Raw genomic sequence first — 18,819 nt, forward strand, 5'->3', positions numbered from 1 at the left:
GATAGTGATTTTATTTCCTTCAGATAAATAATCAAACATGGGATTCCTGGATCGGAGGGTAGTTCTATATTTAACTTTTGAGGAACCTCCGTACTGTTTTCCACAGTGGCTGCACCAGCTTGCATTGCCACCAAGGGTGCACGAGGGTTCCTTGTTCTCCACATCCTCACCAACACTTATTATCTCTTATCTTTTGATGATAGCCATGTAATGATAATTTTAAAAAAGCACAATGAATGGCAGGGAGGGGGGTGAAGAGAAAGATACATGGCAAACCGTTAGCAGATTTCTTCTGGGACGGGGAGCTATTGGTGATTTTTTTCTTTTGCTCCTTTTCACTTTTCTCTTCTTTCCAACTTATCTAGACTGAGTACAAATGGTTTTGAGTGAGCCCTGCCCAGCCATTCCCATGCTCTCAGGCGGCAGCAGAGAAGTCCTGCTAGGTAGCTCTGGTCGGTCCCCCTGGCGGCACAATCACTGTCGTCCCAGGCCACTGACCTCCCTCCCGCCTCTGCCTGCAGGCTCACTAAGATCATTTAAATGGAGACACCTGGGATCCTTGATTCCAGAGAAGCTGATTTAGAGGGGATCCTACTGGGTTTATTTTGTGGTTGGGGACCTTAAAGCAGGAGAGAGAAGACAGGAAGAGCAGGGAGGGCCCAGCCAACACAGCTGGCAGCCAGGCCAGAGGACCAGCCAGTAGCAATAATAACAAGGACCTTGTTAGCGGAGAAGAGAGAACACAGGTAATAAATAAAGACGTCTTTATTGTCTCTTCCCAAGATGCACAGCTGTTCTAACAGAGCTCCATTCACCCCCAGGCAGGCAGGAAGAGGACAGAGAAGGAACAAAGATAACATTACACCTTCAGGAGTAGGAAAGACCAAGGTGGGGCTGCAAGGGGGCAGGAAGAGCATCAGGAGTAGGGGGAGGGGAGGGGCTGGGGGATTGGGAGGCCAAGGGGGTGGGGTGGGGGCTCAAGAAGCCCTGGAGGCAGCAACAAAGATGTCTTTGAGCCCTTGATCTCCTTGATCTCATTGCTGCTGATGAGGACTTGGAGCTGGTGGGGGCCAGTTTTGATGGGGTAGAGGTCCACTTGAATTTGGATGGTATGTCCAGGTGCCAGAGTCCCAATGCTGAAAGTCAAAAAGAGCCTGTTAGAGCCTTAGGTAACTGCCAGGGTGGATGATCTGGTTTTCCCTCTTGGTGGGTAAGCACCTCCCACCCCCCAATACCACCAAGCTCAACCTTCCCCAAGGAGGGTGCACAAGTGGGGGCAAGTAGGCACCATCCAGGAGATGAAGGACCATCCTATGACCCCACAAGGTGCCCCTTGCCAGAGACCAGCATGAGACAGATGGTACTTACTTCTTTGATATCTGCCCATCGATGAGGCCACTTCCCTCCAGCACTCAGAGCCACCATTAGGGTATTGGTGAGGGTGATGTGGACCCTCAGTGCCTTGCCCACCTCAGCCCTTTTAGACACCTGTGTGGAGAGAAGATGGAGATATTGTGGGCAACTGGCCTTATTTCTGTACTCCAGTTCAGTCACCAGCCCTCTGTTGACCTCCAGGGACTGCTTCCTGAGGGCTCAACCCCTGCAGGGAGAGAAGAATATGAGCCGAGAGCACTTAAGGTTAACACGTATCCTGACCTGCCTTAGAAGGTCACAATGCTTCAGGAAGCCGCTACCAGCTGGGAATTGCCACCACGTTGAAACTGATTTCCCTCCCCACCATCTAGTTCAGCTGGCAATTTGATTTCAACTTAAGTGCCAGCTCCAGTCTGTTAATCATGGCTAATAGGAATGGTGTGTTGGAAAGATTCCCGAGGACAAATCCAGAGTCAGAGAGAGTTGTGATCAATTAGTAATGTCTGACACAGGCATGGGGTAAGGAAGTGGTGTCCTCTGTGCCACCTATATGCTATCAGGGACATCATTCCAAGGCCAAGGTCACACAATATGGCAGAGCCAGGATCTGACCCAGATGTCCCAGGCCCCAGGCAGGATCTTCCCCCCATGTTGCTCTGACAGTAGAAACAGTGTGAGTTTTTCCAGGTGTGTTCTGTGCATCCCATGTGAGGTCTGTGTCATGGGGCAGCATGGCCTTGGCCTGTGAGTGGGAGGCAGGGATTCTATCCTACTCACTTCTAGAGCTTGTGCCTAGCTCAGTGCCTGCCAAGTGGTGGATATTTGATAAACGAATGTTGAACTAAAATGAGTTCTGACCACCCAGATCATACTTGGGACATGTTCTGGCTCAAAAAGAGAATTAAAAAAAAAAAAAAAAGAATCAAAGAAAAGCAAGAACACACCGTGACTTCTCTAAAATTCAAATGAAAGAAACAAACCTCTTGTATTCTAGTGAGGGTGTCAAAGTAGAACAGGTAAAAAGGTCTTTGGAATCCCTCATAGTCACACAAATCATCCCCAGGTCCCTTACCAATGTGGTCCAATTAATAGTCTCCTCAGCATCTGATGTGCTTGCACCAGATCCTGTTGGTCCCCAGGACTCTGGGTAACAGGCAGCGTCCTCACCTCAGCACCAGGCTGTGTCTGCACTCGTGATTCTGCCCACTGTCTGCCACACCGTGGCCTGACCACCTGACAGCATGGCCCGGTGAAAACTGTCAGGGGGCCAGGCGGTTGATGATGTGGAGCCACTCAATTCTTGTTCTGGGTGGGGGTGAGTATGCTGCTACCAAATCCAGCAGGTGCAAAGCCAGGTTGGGACTAAGCAGAGGACAAGTCCTTCAGAATGGGTGGTGGGGGTGGGGAAAGGAGGCTTCAAGGGAAGAAAAACCCTGGTAACAGGAGATGGGGAACATTTCTGCCCTCCATTTACCCTTCTTCCACCTGGGTTCCTTCCTCATATAATGACCTTGCCAGCCACACCATCTTGGAACTCAAAGTCTGAGGCTTACCTCTCATTTGTCTTTCCTCTTCCCTGTCACACCTACATTATTATCTGCAGTCACCTTTGGAATTTGACTTGTGATTTTTCTCAAACCCGACTCCTCTACTCCATCTCCCAACCACACCTCTCGTGTCTCTCTGCCTCTGCAAAGCGTTTTCCTTACTTAAAATGCCTTCATTTCCATCTCATGTCTCTGGACAGTGTCTTCCTATGCATCCCCCACAAAATGTCACCTCCTCTCAGAAGCCTTCCGCTCTGCCCTGCACTTTGCACAGAGCATGAGATAACATCATACTGGGCTTTAATCATCTATTGGGTGTCTGAGGCAGGGACTCTGTTCTGATCACTGCTGTAGCCCAAGCCCCTGGGTTGGGGGAGTCAGAGGGCTCCTGGGCCCCATCTCTGTCCAGACACCTTACCTCAATAGATAAGTGGGGAGGCTCCAGAGAGATATCTTTTAGGACCAGCATGGACCTCCCCGTATTCTCCACCTTGGCAATGCCAGACACCCAGATCAGCTTCTCATCTGGCAGCTTGTTTCTATAATTATCGTAGGGTAGCAAGAGTGGCCACTGTATCTCTAAGCACAGACAAAAGACACCTTGAGTCTGGAAAGAAAGAGAGAGAGGGAGAGAGAGAGAATATGCGTATGTGTGGGAGAGAATATGTGTGTGAGTCTATATGTGTGTGCAAGCATGTTTGTGTGTGTGTATGAGAGAGAGATCCAGCGTACTTACCCTATACCCACTGCCCCCAGAGGTCACTGCTATGTTTCCCCTGGTGGGATGGTGTCAGAGTACAGCACATGACGTGCAACCTCCTGCCACCAGCAGCTTCACTGCCTGGCGTGTGTGTGTGCTGGGTTGCAGGGCTTGCCGTGTAACCTGGCTGAACCATCCCCAGCCTTGTTTATGACCCCAAAGTTCCCATCCTTCTTGGTGCCTTTCCAGGCCTACCTCATACTCACCCTTCCCAAAGTCCAGGTTCAAGTGCACTATTTGCCTCCAGAGGGGCTCCCTGGTGTCACCCTGGTGCAACAGGGCCTGTGCGCTGAAGTGCACCGCCAGTCTGATGGGACCCTCGGGGTGGACTCTGTCTGGCACCCTCCGGGCACGCAGCCTCAGCATCAGGTCCTGGCCCCACTCGGGGGTCCTAGCCAGGTGAAGCTGCAGCTGCGCGGGCTGGGCCTCAGAGCCCCTGGAGCCCAGCAGATCTAGGAAGGGAGAAGAGGCCCTTCTTGGGTCCAGCATTTTCCGGGAAGCCTTCATGAACACAGATCGCTCCTCAGGGGATCCTGGCCGAAAGAAGAGCCAGGAAAGACCTCAGTGAGGAGAGACTGAGAGGACCAGGGGCCTCCTTTGGGAAACCAAGCACCCCAAAAACTCCCAGCTCCCCTCCCAAAGCCCCAACCACATGAATGAATAGCTGCATCAGGAGGCAGGACAGCATCATGGCTGAGAACATGGGGATTGCTGTTGCTGGGTGCTGCATTCAAATCCTGACTCAGGCACAGTCCCTGAATCTCTGGGTGCTCAGTTCTTTCATCTATAACCCAGGTGTATCTCCCTGCCTCCTAGAGTTGCCAGAATTGTGAGTTACGTGAGCTGCTGAATACAAGCACCCAGCATTGTTCTTTGTCGTGAGTATTGTCACCATCAATGCTGTCGTCATCATCAAAGCCAGAGACTTCTTCCCCCACCAGCATCCTCACTTGTAAAATACATGTTCATGTCTTCTAAACGGATCCTCAGCTCTTGCTCCTGGGGGCTACTCAACATTCAGGCTGCACCCCAATTCACCCCAAACTGTGGACTTCTCTAGAGCAGCTACTGTGCACCAGAGGTACTGCTCCAAGTGCTTTCTGTGATTCCATTCACCTGCCCTCACAACAGCCCTCTGAGGTGACGTTACCCCATCTTACAGATGAGGAAGTGGAGGCACAGGGATGGTAAGAACACAGCCAGGCTTACACGGCTAGAACCTAGCAGGGCCTTGGTTGGCACTCAGGCAGCCTGACTCCCCCTGGCCTTCTCCGCAGGGACGTCTACTCTCTTCCACAGGCCAAGCATCCTTTCCCTCCATAAGCATCCACCTCCGCCCTTGCTCCCACCCCCACTGCCATGACATAACGAGATCGTGATATGACCCTAGGACAGAGTTGCCAGGAAAAATAAAGGACATTCAGTTTGAATTTCAGATACACAGTGAATAATTTTTAGTTTAGATATATTGCATACTATATTTGGGACGCACTTATACTAATAAAGTATTTGCTTGTCTGAATTTATCTGGAATTCAGATTTAATGGGCACCCTCTTTTTTTATTTGCTCAATCCAGCAACTCTAGGGCCCTGTGGCCAGGGTCCAGGAAAGCCCCCAGGAGTTTTCCATGAGGAGGAAGTGATCAGGCGGTGATGGTTTTAACAAGAACGAACCATCCTCACTGGGAGGCACACAAAGGAGGTTATACCCGCCCCCCCTCCCTGAGTCCCCGGGGCCCCAAGCACCTTCTGGATACTTGTAGGAGCTGGTAATGTTCTGGCGCTGATCTGACCCTACCATCTTGGTACTGATTTCCTTCCCAGTGGAACTGGTGTTATGGACGAGGATTTCCTGGGCCTGACCATCCCCGAAGAGCCAAATGACTTCATCAGCATTCACCTTGGCATACGCAAATGGGGTGTCATAGGGCAGGTGGACCTCCCCTTCCCTGATGGCCTTCACAGAGGCAGGGCCGCAGCAGAACAGCCCTGTGGAGGGAACAGAAGTTGAGGATGGCGGCCAGCTGCCAGCCTGTGGACTGGGGTGGCTGGTGGCAGGGGGAGGGGACAGGGGCAGGTAGGGAGATGGGATGGAGAAGACGCACATCCACCGAGTACTCTCAGCTTCCCACAAATTCACCTGATCCTCACAGCCACGCTGTGAAGGGGTAGTTATCATCATCTTCCCCACTTTACAGGTGAGGAAGCAACTGAGAGGTCCTGTGACTCATCTGGGTTACCCAGCTGAAGGCAACGAAGTGAGAAAAACACTGCTCCTTTCGGGCCTCCTGCTCATGTGGTCAGTCCCCCTGACCAGCCTCCCCACAGAGCCCAGACCCTTCCTTCCACAAGGGCCTCACTCACCACTGCTGGTTTGCTGGGGAGTGGGGTCCAGAACCTGCCAACCATTGTATCCCGGTGGGAGATCTTTCCAGATCATCCAGCACTCATTCCAGACATGGAAATTCCTACAGAAAAGAGTAAGAAGATGAGGATTTATGTTTTCAGAAGATTTGCCAGGTACTGGACACTATACTGAATGCTGTAATTTATATCAGTTTTTTAAAATTAAAGTGTAATTGACATACAATATTGTATTAGTTTCAGGTGTACACCATAGTGATTTAACATATATAAAAATTATGAAGTGATCACCATGAAAAATCTAGCTACCGTCTAGCACTGCATAAAGTTATTACGTATTAATTATATTCACCCCCCTTTTTTACTTATTTAGAAGTAATTTCAAGCTTACAGTAAAGTTGCAAGAATAATACAAAAAATACCCATCTACCCAATTCATCTATCATTAAAATTTTGCCCCATTTGCTTTAGCATTGGCTTTCTTTCAGTATGGATGTGAAGATTATAAATATATTTTTTCCTTTTGTTTTTTACTTCAGTGTGTATTTTCTAAGAAAAGAGATCTTCCCCTACATAATCGTGTACAGTTATCAACCTCATATGTTTACTATTGATATAATACTTTTATCTAATTTACTGTCTATATTTCACTTTTGTCAGTTGACCTAGTAATGTCCTTTACGGCATTCTTTTCTGCCCAGTCCAGGATCACACATTGCATCTAGTTGTGCAGTGTCCTTTGTCTGCTTGGATCTGGAGTGGTTCCTCAGCCTTTATTGTATTACATTGACATTTTGAATACGGTATTTATTTATTTGCCAGAGTGATCCAAATTTTGAGCTTGTCTGATGTTTCCTCATGATTAGATTCAGATTATGCATTCATACACAGAATTCTACATAAGTGATACCGCCTTCCCAGATATACCACTGCTGATTGAATGGAGGATGCTTCGCCCTCTAGGAGCTCAGAGAGGGAGGGGTTCCTAGGACAGTCACTAGTTCTCACACAACTCAAAGATCTTACCTGGAAACTGGCTGGAAAGGAAAAACAGAAAATCAGATCTGAAGTAGAGCAGAGGAAAAAGGAGCCAGGGGAAGAGGTTAGAGATACAGAAATGAAGGGACACACAGAGATACACGCACACACACACACACACGCATGCATGCAGCGAGGAAGTGAGGTAGGTGGAGGAAGAAGCAGGAGAGACTGAGGAAGTAGGCAGGGGCAGCAAGTCCAGGCCCAACAGGGCAAGCAGAGAATGGCACAAACAGAATGACTCAAAGAAGGAAGAGTAAGAGGCATACACATTTTGAGATCAGTATTTACAGACCCACACAATCTATTCATTCGGTTGTGGGCTTCAGAATGTTATCCCATAGTCATCTATCTCTGAAATGAGTGTGATATGATGATCTAATTATCTGCAACAGTCTCCTAGGTTGGGGAATTACTCTCTGGGCACCAGCCACAAAGGGCAGGGTGATATTGCCTCAAAACCAGAGAGAAGCGTGTCAGAGTTTCCCTGCCTGTCCTGAGATGGAGCAGAGATCTGTTTGAGATGGCGTCCCCTTACCATATTTTGTCTCGCTTCCAAGTAGACAGAATCTCTGCATTTTGGTCATAGTAGGTGTCAATGGTTAAGTTCCCATCCATGTTGTGTGCGGAACGAAAATTGGAAACCACACGAGTTGGAACACCTAAACATCTCATTACTAAAGAGAAGGAAAGCATGGACAATCACTGAGTTCATTTCAAGCAGAATCATTGGTTTCCCATGCATCCTTTCTAAGTTTTAAGCTGGAGGAGAGAAAGAAAGCCAAGATTCTTGCAGATCCATACCTGTAACTCCCTTATTCTCAGAGCACTGCACCCAGGCCCAGAACCCTGCTGCCTACCTGCCCATTGATGGTCTCCATCCCACTAGGAGAAAGAAATCATTTGAAGGTTACTTAAAACAACAATAAGCAACTGAATTTATCATTTAGGGCTTTTTTCATTCAGCAGCTTTCCACATTAAAAACAGAGAACCTAAAAAAAAAAAAAAAAAAAAACCAAAAAAAAAAAATATGCTGAATTAAAAAAAAAAAAACAGAGAACCTAAAACATTTATAATTCGAAAGAAAATAAGAAAAGTTAGGCCTTATGCTGCGGCCAGTTTCAGGAGTGACCTTCAGTAAGTGGCTTAACTTCTCTGTGTCTTAAGTCTCCTTGTGTGTAACAAAGTTAGGAATTGGACCAGATGATTTTCAGTACTGAAATTCTGAATCTGTAATTCTACTGAAATACAAGGATTTGGAGGAGGTAAGAAAGAAATCAGAGAAAGGATAGAAAGGCAATACAGACTTAGAGAGGTAAGTGGAAGACCTCAGGGACAAAGGGAACCTGTAGGTACAGAGGCAACAAGCATCTTTGATAAGGCAACAGCATCCTCTTGTGGCATCTCAGGATAGTACTACAAAGGCTTTTTAAAGCTGAGGTCATATTTCACTTAAAATTTCACTTAAGTAGTTAAGACCTACTTATACAAAGCAGATATTACACCACCTACACCACCATCACACACACACACACACACACACACCTGCCCAGGGCCAGATGTGACTTTTGGAACATAGGTCCCCACCTCAGCCAGCGAGGTGAGGAGTTTAGATGAGGAGTTTATTTGTTTGTTTGTTTATTTTATTATGTTATATTAGTCACCATACAATACATCATTAGTTTTTGATGTAGTGTTCCATGATCCATTGTTTTCGTATAACACCCAGTGCCCCATGCAGTACATGCCCTCCTTAATACCCATCACCGGGCTAACCAATCCCCCCTCCCCTCTAAAACCCTGTTTGTTTCTCAGAGTCCATAGTCTCTCATGGTTTGTCTCTCCCTCCAATGTCCCCCCCTTCATTTTTCCCTTCCTTCTCCTAATGTCCTCCATGCTATTCCTTATGTTCCACAAATAAGTGAAACCATATGATAATTGACTTTCTCTGCTTGACTTATTTCACTTATCATAATCTCCTCCAGTCCCATCCATGTTGATGTAAAAGTTGGGTATTCATCCTTTCTGATGGCTGAGTAATATTCCATTGTATATATGGACCACATCTTCTTTATCCATTCATCTGTTGAAGGGCATCTCGGCTCTTTCCACAGTTTGGCTATTGCGGACATTGCTGCTATGAACATTGGGGTGCGTATGGCCCTTCTTTTTACTACATCTGTAAATACCCAGGAGTGCAATTGCTGGGTCATAGCGTAGCTCTATTTATAATTTTTTGAGGAACCTCCACACTGTTTTCCAAAGTGGCTGTACCAACTTGCATTCCCACCAACAGTGTAAGAGGGTTCCCCTTTCTCCACAACCTCTCCAACATTTGTTGTTTCTTTCCCTGTCCATTTTTGCCATTCTAACTGGTGTAAGGTGGTATCTCCGTGTGTTTTTGATTTGAATTTCCCTGATGGCTAATGATGAACATTTTTTCATGTCTGTTAGCCATTTGTATGTCTTCTTCAGAGAAATGTCTTTTCATGTCTTCTGCCCATTTTTTGACTTATTTGTTTTTTGGGTGTTGAGTTTGAGAAGTTCTTTATAGATCTTGGATACCAGCCCTTTATCTGTAATGTCTTTGCAAATATCTTCTCCCATTCTGTGGGGTTGCCTCTTAGTTTTGTTGAGCGTTTCCTTTGCTGTGCAGAAGCTTTTTATCTTGATGAAGTCCCAAAAGTTCATTTTTGCTTTTGTTTCACTAGCTTTTGGAGATGTATCTTGAAAGAAGTTGCTGTGGCCGATGTCAAAGAGGTTACTGACTATGTTCTCCTCTAGGATTTTGATGGATTCCTGTCTCACATCGAGTTCTTTCATCCATTTTGAGTTTATCTTTGTGTCTGTTGTTAGAGAATGGTCCAGTTTCATTCTTCTGCATGTGGCTGTCCAATTTTCCCAGCACCATTTATTGAAGAGACTGTCTTTTCCATTGCATATTTTTTCCTGCTTTGTCAAAGATTATTTGGCCATAGAGTTGAGGGTCCATATCTGGGCTCTCTATTCTGTTCCATTGATCTATGTGTCTGTTTTTGTGCCAGTACCATGCTGTCTTGGTGATCACAGCTTTGTAATATAGCTTGAAATTGGGCAACGTGATGCCCCCAGCATTGTTTTTCTTTTTCAACATTTCCTTGGCGATTCAGGGTCTTTTCTGATTCCATACAAATTTTAGGATTGTTTGTTCCAGCACTTTGAAAAATGTCATTGGAATTTTGATCAGGATGGCCTTGAAGGTATAGATTGCTCTGGGTAGCATAGACATTTTAACAATGTTTATTCCTCCGATCCAAGAGTGTGGCATGTTTTTCCATCTTTCTGTGTCTTCTTCAATTTCTTTCATGAGTGTTCTGTAGTTCCTAGAGTATAGACCCTTTATCTCTCTGGTTAGGTTTATTCCAAGGTATCTTATGGTTTTTGGTGCTATTGTAAATGGAATCATTTCTCTAATTTCTCTTTCTACAGTTGCGTTGTTAGTGTATAAGAAAGCAACTGATTTCTGTGCATTGATTTTGTATCCTGCCACATTACTGAATTGCTGGATGAGTTCTAGTAATTTGGGGGTGGAGTCTTTTGGGTTTTCCACATAAAGTATCATGTCATCTGTGAAAAGAGAGAGTTTGACTTCTTCTTTGCCAATGTGAATACCTTTTATTTCTTTTTGTTGTCTGATTGCTGTTCCTAGGACTTCTAGTACTATGTTGAACAACAGTGGTGAGAGTGGGCATCCTTGACGTGTTCCTGATCTTAAGGGAAAGGCTCTCAGCTTTTCCCCATTGAGGATGATATTCGCTGTGGATTTTTCACAGATGGATTTTATGAACTTGAAGAATGTTCCCTCTATCCCTATACTCTGAAGAGTTTTAATCAGGAAAGGATGCTGTATTTTGTCAAATGCTTTTTCTGCATCAATTGAGAGGACCATATGGTTCTTCTCTCTCCTCTTATTAATATGTTCTATCACATTGGTTGCTTTGTGAATGTTGAACACCCTTGCATCCCGGGGATAAATCCCACTTGGTCGTGGTGGATGATCCTTTTAAGGTATTGTTGGATCCTATTAGCTAGAATTTTGTTGAGGATTTTGGAATCCATATTCATCAGGGATATCTGTCTGAAATTCTCCTTTTTGATGGGGTCTTTGCCTGGCTTGGGGATTAAGGTAATGCTGGCCTAGATGAGGAGTTTAGACGGAGGTTTATCCTACTCTCCCTTGCTCAGGAGGAGCAGAGGGTGCCTCCCGAGGCCACTGGGAGGTTAATAATGCTTTGAAAAGTAAGAGGACTATTGAGATTGACCCATCTTTTTGTTCTGATTGATTCAAGACCCCAAAGGGAGCCAGTCACCTGTTCACAGTCACCTCTCCACTCCCAGCACAGCTCCTGGGCTTTTCACAACCCCTCTGCAGGGGTGACAGCTAGACCAGGGCTACAAGTGGCCAGAGGCTGTGTGATGGAAGCAGCTGTCCCCTCGCTCAGTGGCCCCAGGACTCTAGGGCCTGGGAGTAGGGAGAAGCTTCAAGGTGGAGTAAGGATGCAGACCTAGACCTCCCCCTCTCATCCCAGCATTTAAGGGCCCGAGTCCTCCTCCATGACACCTGCCTAACCAGGGACTTCCCAGCACAGGAAAATGTGGCCATACTAAATTCTGGTGCTGTGCTGAGCATCTTCTGGGGAAAATGGAAGAGCAAAGTGAGGCTCTGATTTGAACACTCAGATTTAAACATCTCCCCTGTCTGCAGCACTCATACCTAACTGCCAAGCTCTGCTGTCCCTCTCAGAAAAATCTAGAGCTTTGTCTTTGGCGTCTGTCTCTATCTTCCCTGTTCTGTGTTCCCTCATCCTTCAACTGAGAGCCAATCCATTCATTCAGCAAACATTGAGCACCACAGTGTAACAGGTAGCACTGTGAAAGGGGCTCCTGCTTTGCACGGGGGGAAACAGGCAGGTACCTCGGTATTCTGTCTTTCCCTCATCTTCACAGATAATCCAATCAACACCTTGGCACTGAATTGTAATAAATGACAATGCATAAAACATTGATGCTCCATGCAGGCAGTTAGCAAAGTAGCCAACCTCCAATTATAACTCCTCAAGAATCTCTCTGAGAAGTATTTGGGAGCTGCCAGCTCTGCCCACAGGTGAGATCAGGCTTTTCCAGACCAACTGCTTGCACCTCAAACTTCCCGCAGCCTGTCCCTGACTCCAGGCTCCCCTGGAGCTGAGAAGCCTGAGCCATGGTAGAAAGAAGCTGCCTTTGCCTCCACTTTGGGATCACAAGATTCTCTATCCAGGTGACCATTTTAATAGGCCCCCTGCCATCCAGGAGACTGCCGAATGATTGCAACAGGTCAACCTCACTCCTAGGCAAAGATGCAAGACTCCCCAAGACTATGCAGTGTGCCGGGTAAGAGTCCATGTGTGTACCATTCCTTAGCCGGGGGGCTATGGACAAGCCACAGTTAACTTATGTGAAAATGGAGATCATCAGGGCACCTGGGTGGCTCAGTTGGTTGGGCAACTGCCTTCGGCTCAGGTCATGATCCTGGAGTCCCTGGATCGAGTCCCGCATCGGGCTCCCTGCTCGGCGGGGAGTCTGCTTCTCGCTCTGACCCTCCTCCCTCTCATGTGCTCTCTCTCTCTCTCTCAAATAAATAAATGAAATCTTAAAAAAAAAAAGAAAGAAAATGGAGATCATCAGAGCCCAACCTCAAAGGGTTATCGCAAAAACTAAATGAATGGCTCTGCATCCCCATCTCCCCCTCACTCACCTGTGCACATAACAGCTGCAAAGACCCAGCACTGCCCATACTTCACAGGCTGCCTGCCCCTGGCTGACCACTGCTGCAGGATGGCTACGCTGCCGTTCCACTCCAGCGGGCTGACCCCCTGGGAGTAGTCCTCTCCCCAGTTCCCCTGTAGTACACCGCTGTCATCATTGCTGTTGATCTGCAAAGGCCAGACAGGTGCATTTCCTCAGTGCCCCTGGGGAAGCCCAGATCGTCCTCAGACAGAGGCGGGAGGGCTGCTATCCTTACCATGGCACTCACCACCCTGCAGAAGTATACCGGGTCATTCCGCTGGGAGTAGTCTCTGGACGGGTTCTCTAAGAAGTACAGGCTCTTGTTCAAGATCTCGAAGCAGATATCTATGATGTCCTCTTCAAACTTCCAAGTGATTTCAAGGGAGAGAAAAGAGAAGAGTAAAAATGTCTAGCATCCTGAAACTTCAAGTCCGTAACACAGACTTTTAGAGATAGGGCATATGTGCTGGGGATAGAGGTAGGGTTAAATATTAGACAAGGTCCTACCTTCAAAGAGCTTACAAATCAAATTGGGGATGTATGAGATTCAGATTTCTGAAAAACGAACCTGTGTGGCTCTGATGGAAAAACGCAAACAGAGTTCGGAGGTGAGAGATCTCTGTTGACCAAGAGATCAGAGAAGGCCATTGGTGCCAGGGGCCTTTGAAGGACTAGGTGGGCAGGAAGAGAGCAGAGTGGGGATGTTCACCTGAGGTCTTTGAGTTTGGTGGTGCCAAGGACAGGGCATAGAGATTCTTGTTTCTGGAGGACATGAGGGAGTAGAAAAGATCAGATGGGTAAATACAGGGGCAGCCGTGAGAGGAGAGGCGGCAGAGTGTGGGGAGCCTTGAAATCAGGTAGAGGAGTTCAGCTGAAGCTGGGAGCCCAGGAGAAGCCAGTGTAGGCTCATGACATATGTTTATAACATATAAAGCGACACATGCTGCAACCCTTTTGGCTGCCAAATGCACTGGTATTTGTTTCAGTTTCAAAAAATCACACAAGTTGTCACAGTTGGAGACCAGGACAAGGCCCCCTGCTCTCTCCCCACTACCCTCCTGGTGAGTGTGGATGGAGCAGAGATGCAAGTGGGAGGGAGGCAGAAAGTACACCAGTCTTGGTTGGTGGTTGGGAGTGGAAAAGTTGCCCAGAGCCAAAAGTCCCACCCTTTGGACACTGACCGGATATTTGATGTTATTAAAGGAATTGCTGTTCATTTTTTCAGTTATGATAATGTATTGTGGTTCAGTTTTTCAGAAAGAGTCATCATCTTTTAGAGCTATAAACAGAAGTATTACTGGATTAAATGATATAGTATCTACAATTTCCTTCCAAAAATTCCAGTGACGAGTCGGGAGGGATGGGGACAGTACAGACAGTATAGACCAAACTTTTTCTGTAAAGGACCAGAGAGTAAGTACTTTAGGTTTTGTAGGCTGTGGGATCTCTGTCTCATCTACTCAACTCTGCCACTGTAGCATCAACACAGCCATGGATGATACGTAAGTGAATGAACATGGATGGCTGTGTTCCCATAAAATGTTATTTATGGATACCGAAGTTTAAACTTCATATAATTTGCACATCAAAAAAAGTTTTAGCTCTTTTTCAACAATTTAAAAATACGAAAACCATTTTTTTAAAGATTTTATTTATTCATTTGAGACACAGATACAGAGAGAGAGAGAGAAAGCATGAGCAGGGAGAGAGGCAGAGGGAGAGGGAGAAGCAGGCTCCTTGCTCAGCCAGGAGCCCAATGTGGGGCTCGATCCCAGGACCCTGGGATCATGACCTGAGCCGAAGGCAGACGCTTAACCATCTGAGCCACCCAGGTGCCCATGAAAACCATTCTTAACTCAGGGGCTATATAAAAACAATCAGTGGAGTATAGTTTGCAAACCCCTGGTGTAGATGGAATCCGATTCACCATAAATTGCTCACTGTTGGAGCTGAGAGATAGGTTCATTTTAGTAACCTGTCTACTTCGATTATGTTTGAAGTTTTTTATATAAAATATTAAAAACTTGAGGGGCGCCTGGCTGGAGCTCAGTCGGTAGAGCATGCCACTTTTGATCTCTGGGTTGTAAGTTCGAGCCCCATGTTGAGTGTAGGGATTACTTAAAAATCTTGAAACAAAAACAAAAACCTTGCAAGACATCTCCCCTTCCTTCCTTGCCTCTCTTACTGGATGGGAAATTGCCCTAGCGCCACGCACCCTTACTTATATTAGTGGCCCTTTATGGGCTACTAGAGTTGATTAAGAACCAACTTAAGGACACCCGCCCCAGGCCCACTTTCAGTGACAGTTACCTGCCCGTAGTTCCAGGGCCAGACAGTGATGAATCTTTCATGACCCTTGTAAACAAAGCCATAGTCCATCATGATATACTCCTGCAGCAGTATTTCACTTGGCCCGTAGACATTATCCTCTGAGTGGTTAAATAGTGGAGGGGGCAAAAAACAGAGTAATAAAGTTAAAAGACAGTGATGACAGTGTCCTGCAGGATAATAGGGGAAGGAACAGGTTGATGGCAATAGAAATCAAGACTGGACGCCTTAAAAGTCTACTGTGCTTTTCTAGAGGCCAGTGATAGGTTCTGTTCTTTGAACATAATGATTATCATTTGCTGATGGTAAAAGTAGAAAGCTTGTTGTAGAGATTTGGAAAATACAGATGACAGAAAGAAGATGATGAAAATCATTCAGTCCCACTGCTCAGAGATACCCACCGTTAACAATTTGGTGTATTCCAACCATTCTTTCTCTCCACATATATGTAATACAATTAGGGTCCCATTGTGTTCCATTTTCTAATCTATTTCACTTAACCTGACACCATGTTCATTTTTATCATGGCATTCATTTTTTTGGGGGGGGTGGTGAAGGTGGTTTTTAGTGAGCACATGGTAATATATGGCATAGATAGGTGGCTTGTATCTTCTGGGCTTTCTCAGAAGAACCTCACCAAGCATTCCCAGTGGATCAGGTTAGCATTACAGCCTGTGAGCAAGTCACACCTGCATTCCAAGGGTTAAAAAGCAGGATGAAAGTCCCCAGTGGGTGAACCACACTGTGACCCTGGCCCTGAGAAATCTCTATCTTCAGAGTGTAGGGACCAATGACTGCATTGGCTGGTGTGAAAAGGGAGACTAAGAGTGAGTTGGTGTCAACGGTGAAGTCAAAAGCGCTCCAGACATTGCCTTTTCGAGCCTGGGTGAGGGGGAAGGTGGCTCGGGTTCCCAGCAACTCCATGGACGCCGGTCCTGTGTGGGAGAGAATGATCCCAGAGTGAGGTTTAAAATCTATGTGACATGATTCCAGGGAGACTGGGAGGACCCTCACCTTCTTGCTAATCCTTTTGGCTTAAGGCTTTTATTGCCACTGGGTGTCTTTGGGCAAGCCAAAGGGCAAAGCCAAAGGGCAAAGCCAACTGTGGGCCTCAGTTTTTTTATCTGAAAAATGGGATAATAACTGTACCTACCTGAAACTCTGATCATGGGGATTAAATGAAATAATATGTATAAAGTTAGCACAGTGTCTGTTGCATATTGAAAAATCAGCTGTTTCTATCACAATTGGATAGATTTTCTGATCTGAGTTTTCTGAGTTGGCCAAATCTTTCCTTAACATCACTTCTAGGGTCCTGGGGATCCCAGGAAAAGTTAGGGGAGGGAGCACTCAGAAAGGCGAGGTGGGAGCCCTACAGGTGAATTTTGCCTTGGGGCCGGGTGAACTCACCAGTCTCAGCCACAAAGGTGAGGTAGTCTGTCCCAAAGTGGAAGGGTCTGTTGAAATGTAGTTGGAGCGCAAAGGGCTGGCCCCGCCACACAATGAGCCGCTTCAGGCCCATCTCCTGTGTGTGATGCTCCTTGTTGTTCCTCGGGCTCTGCAGGTCCACAGACCTGAGCTCCAAGGCTTCCACTGGAGGGGGGTGGGGGAGGAGATAGGTCATTACCCAGCCGCAGCACCCTGGCTCTGACTTTGGTAGGATTCCGTCCAGACCTTAGCCCTGCCTCCTAGTTTCACAGTCTGGCCTCAGAGGGCAATGTAGCAGGCCCTGACCCTGGAGTGGGAAGATTGTGATCCGCATGACCTCTGCCCCTGGACCCAGAGCTACAGGGCTTAAGAATTAGGGTCCCAGGAAGAGAAATGTCTCCACAGAGCTGAAACTTAACCCTCGAAAGGCCACCGCATACTATTAACCACCTTTGTTGACAGTCTTTCCAAAACTTACTCTACTGTCCTGCTGATAGAAGAAAGAGCATATTAGAATTTTGTACAAGTTAAGTCAGTGAGCTGACTGGAGGCTGGGACCTCAGCTACAGGCTTTAAGATCCTGGGTGGGTGGCTTATTTCTCACCTGTCAGCCACATTCCAGGTGTATGAGGGCACTGACTCTTCCCAGGATGCTCCTGTAGGTGTACACCTAATATACAGATTAAAGTCTCTCATAGCTCAATGGGCCAGAGCGCAGGCTCTCACCACCTCAGCTGTGAGATTTTGAGTGAGTCACTTATGTCCTAGACATCGTGTCCTCCACTGAAAAATGGAGACAGTGGTATTCCTACCCCATAGGGTTCATGTGAACGTTGAGTGAGGATTCACATGTAAAGACCTTACTATAGTGGCAGGTAGAGAGTAAGCCCTCAGGAATCCAATCGCTCATAGTGCTAGAATAATGCAGCCTCAGATTTCATTTGCTTAGTTATTTTTGCTGGTGGTATTTATTGCACTTACTGTAAACAAAAATCTGTTAGGTCTTTTTCCCGAGTAGCGTATCAGTTTATCTCAGTGGTTCTCTCCACTGGAGAAATTCTGTTCCCTAGAGGAAATTTAGCAATGTCTGGAGACATTTTTGATTGTCACAACTGGGCATAGAGGCTGAGGATGCTGCCAAACAGCATCCTAGAGGAAAAACAAATGTTAGCACCCACCTGGTTTTTGTGCCATTCACATTTTGAACTTCCACATTTTTTTTAAGATTTTATTTATTTATTTATTTATTTATTTTTTTTTTTAAGAGAGAGTGACCACGAGCCGGGTTAGGGGTAGAAGGAGGGATCATGACCTGAGCCAAAGGCAGACACTTAACCGACTGAGCCACCCAGGCACCCCTGAACTTCCACATATATTCTTTATGTTTTTGCTAAAAGAGTTCAGTTTGCTAGTTTCAGCCCATCTTTCCTACCTGGCTGGACTTCTTAAATCCTAATTCTTTCACTCAATGCTTTACCTTGCCATCTGGGGATTGCCTAAACTGTTTTCCAGCTCTTCATCCAAGTCACTGGTGATAAGATGGTTCTGAGCATTAGGGCTTAAGTCAGAAGCCAATGGAGTATCATGTTAGAGCTTTCTTCCAGGTTAATGCTGAGCTATTAGGAAATACTCTTTTAGTTGTTCAACTATCTGTGACTACATCTAATACTTTACATGAGGAAAGTGGATTAGGTGTTTAAAAATGTCTTTCACAAAGGCGCCTGGGTGGCTCAGTCAGTTAAGCATCTGCCTTCGGCTCAGGTCATGATCCCTGATTCTGGGATCGAGCCCACCCCTCATTGGGCTCCCTGCTCAGTGGGGAGCCTCCTTCTCCCTCTCCCTGCCAAGTTATTCTCCTCGTACTTTATCCATGCTGCACATGTTACTTCAGCAAATAGCTCAGAGCACCACCAGGGAAGGTAGGAGACTATGAAGGTTAAGAGGGAAGGCTCTGGAGCCAGCCTATATGGGTTTGCCCCGTTCCCTGCTCATGCTTTCTTGCTCACTCTCTCTGCCAAATAAATAAAAGATCTTTAAAAAATATCTTTCACAGTCTAAAATCAAATTCAACTTTCATATTTGCATCTTTCCTACAAGTTTGTTAAACATTTGGCTAAAAACAGAATGTTCTTGGTGATCTCTTGATCCCCCTTCTTGTAACCTTCTTTCCTTGA

At 46.3% G+C, this 18,819-nt stretch overlaps 1 protein-coding gene across 1 annotated transcript in view; it reads right to left on the reverse strand.

The window, feature by feature from the left end:
• Positions 1–916: 916 nt before the first annotated feature.
• TGM7 (transglutaminase 7) overlaps positions 917–18,819 on the reverse strand; it is a 28,241-nt gene continuing 10,338 nt past the window's right edge. Inside the window, 14 exon segments of the mRNA XM_021695744.1 lie at positions 917–1,136; positions 1,369–1,413; positions 1,415–1,488; positions 3,340–3,500; positions 3,888–4,214; positions 5,428–5,670; positions 6,046–6,149; positions 7,622–7,760; positions 12,858–13,035; positions 13,125–13,253; positions 15,200–15,318; positions 15,907–16,152; positions 16,628–16,810; positions 17,250–17,315. Coding sequence (XP_021551419.1) covers positions 917–1,136; positions 1,369–1,413; positions 1,415–1,488; positions 3,340–3,500; positions 3,888–4,214; positions 5,428–5,670; positions 6,046–6,149; positions 7,622–7,760; positions 12,858–13,035; positions 13,125–13,253; positions 15,200–15,318; positions 15,907–16,152; positions 16,628–16,810; positions 17,250–17,315 — 2,234 coding nt within the window.

Source organism: Neomonachus schauinslandi, chromosome 9 (assembly GCF_002201575.2).
Source record: "Neomonachus schauinslandi chromosome 9, ASM220157v2, whole genome shotgun sequence".
Taxonomy (NCBI): domain Eukaryota; kingdom Metazoa; phylum Chordata; class Mammalia; order Carnivora; family Phocidae; genus Neomonachus; species Neomonachus schauinslandi.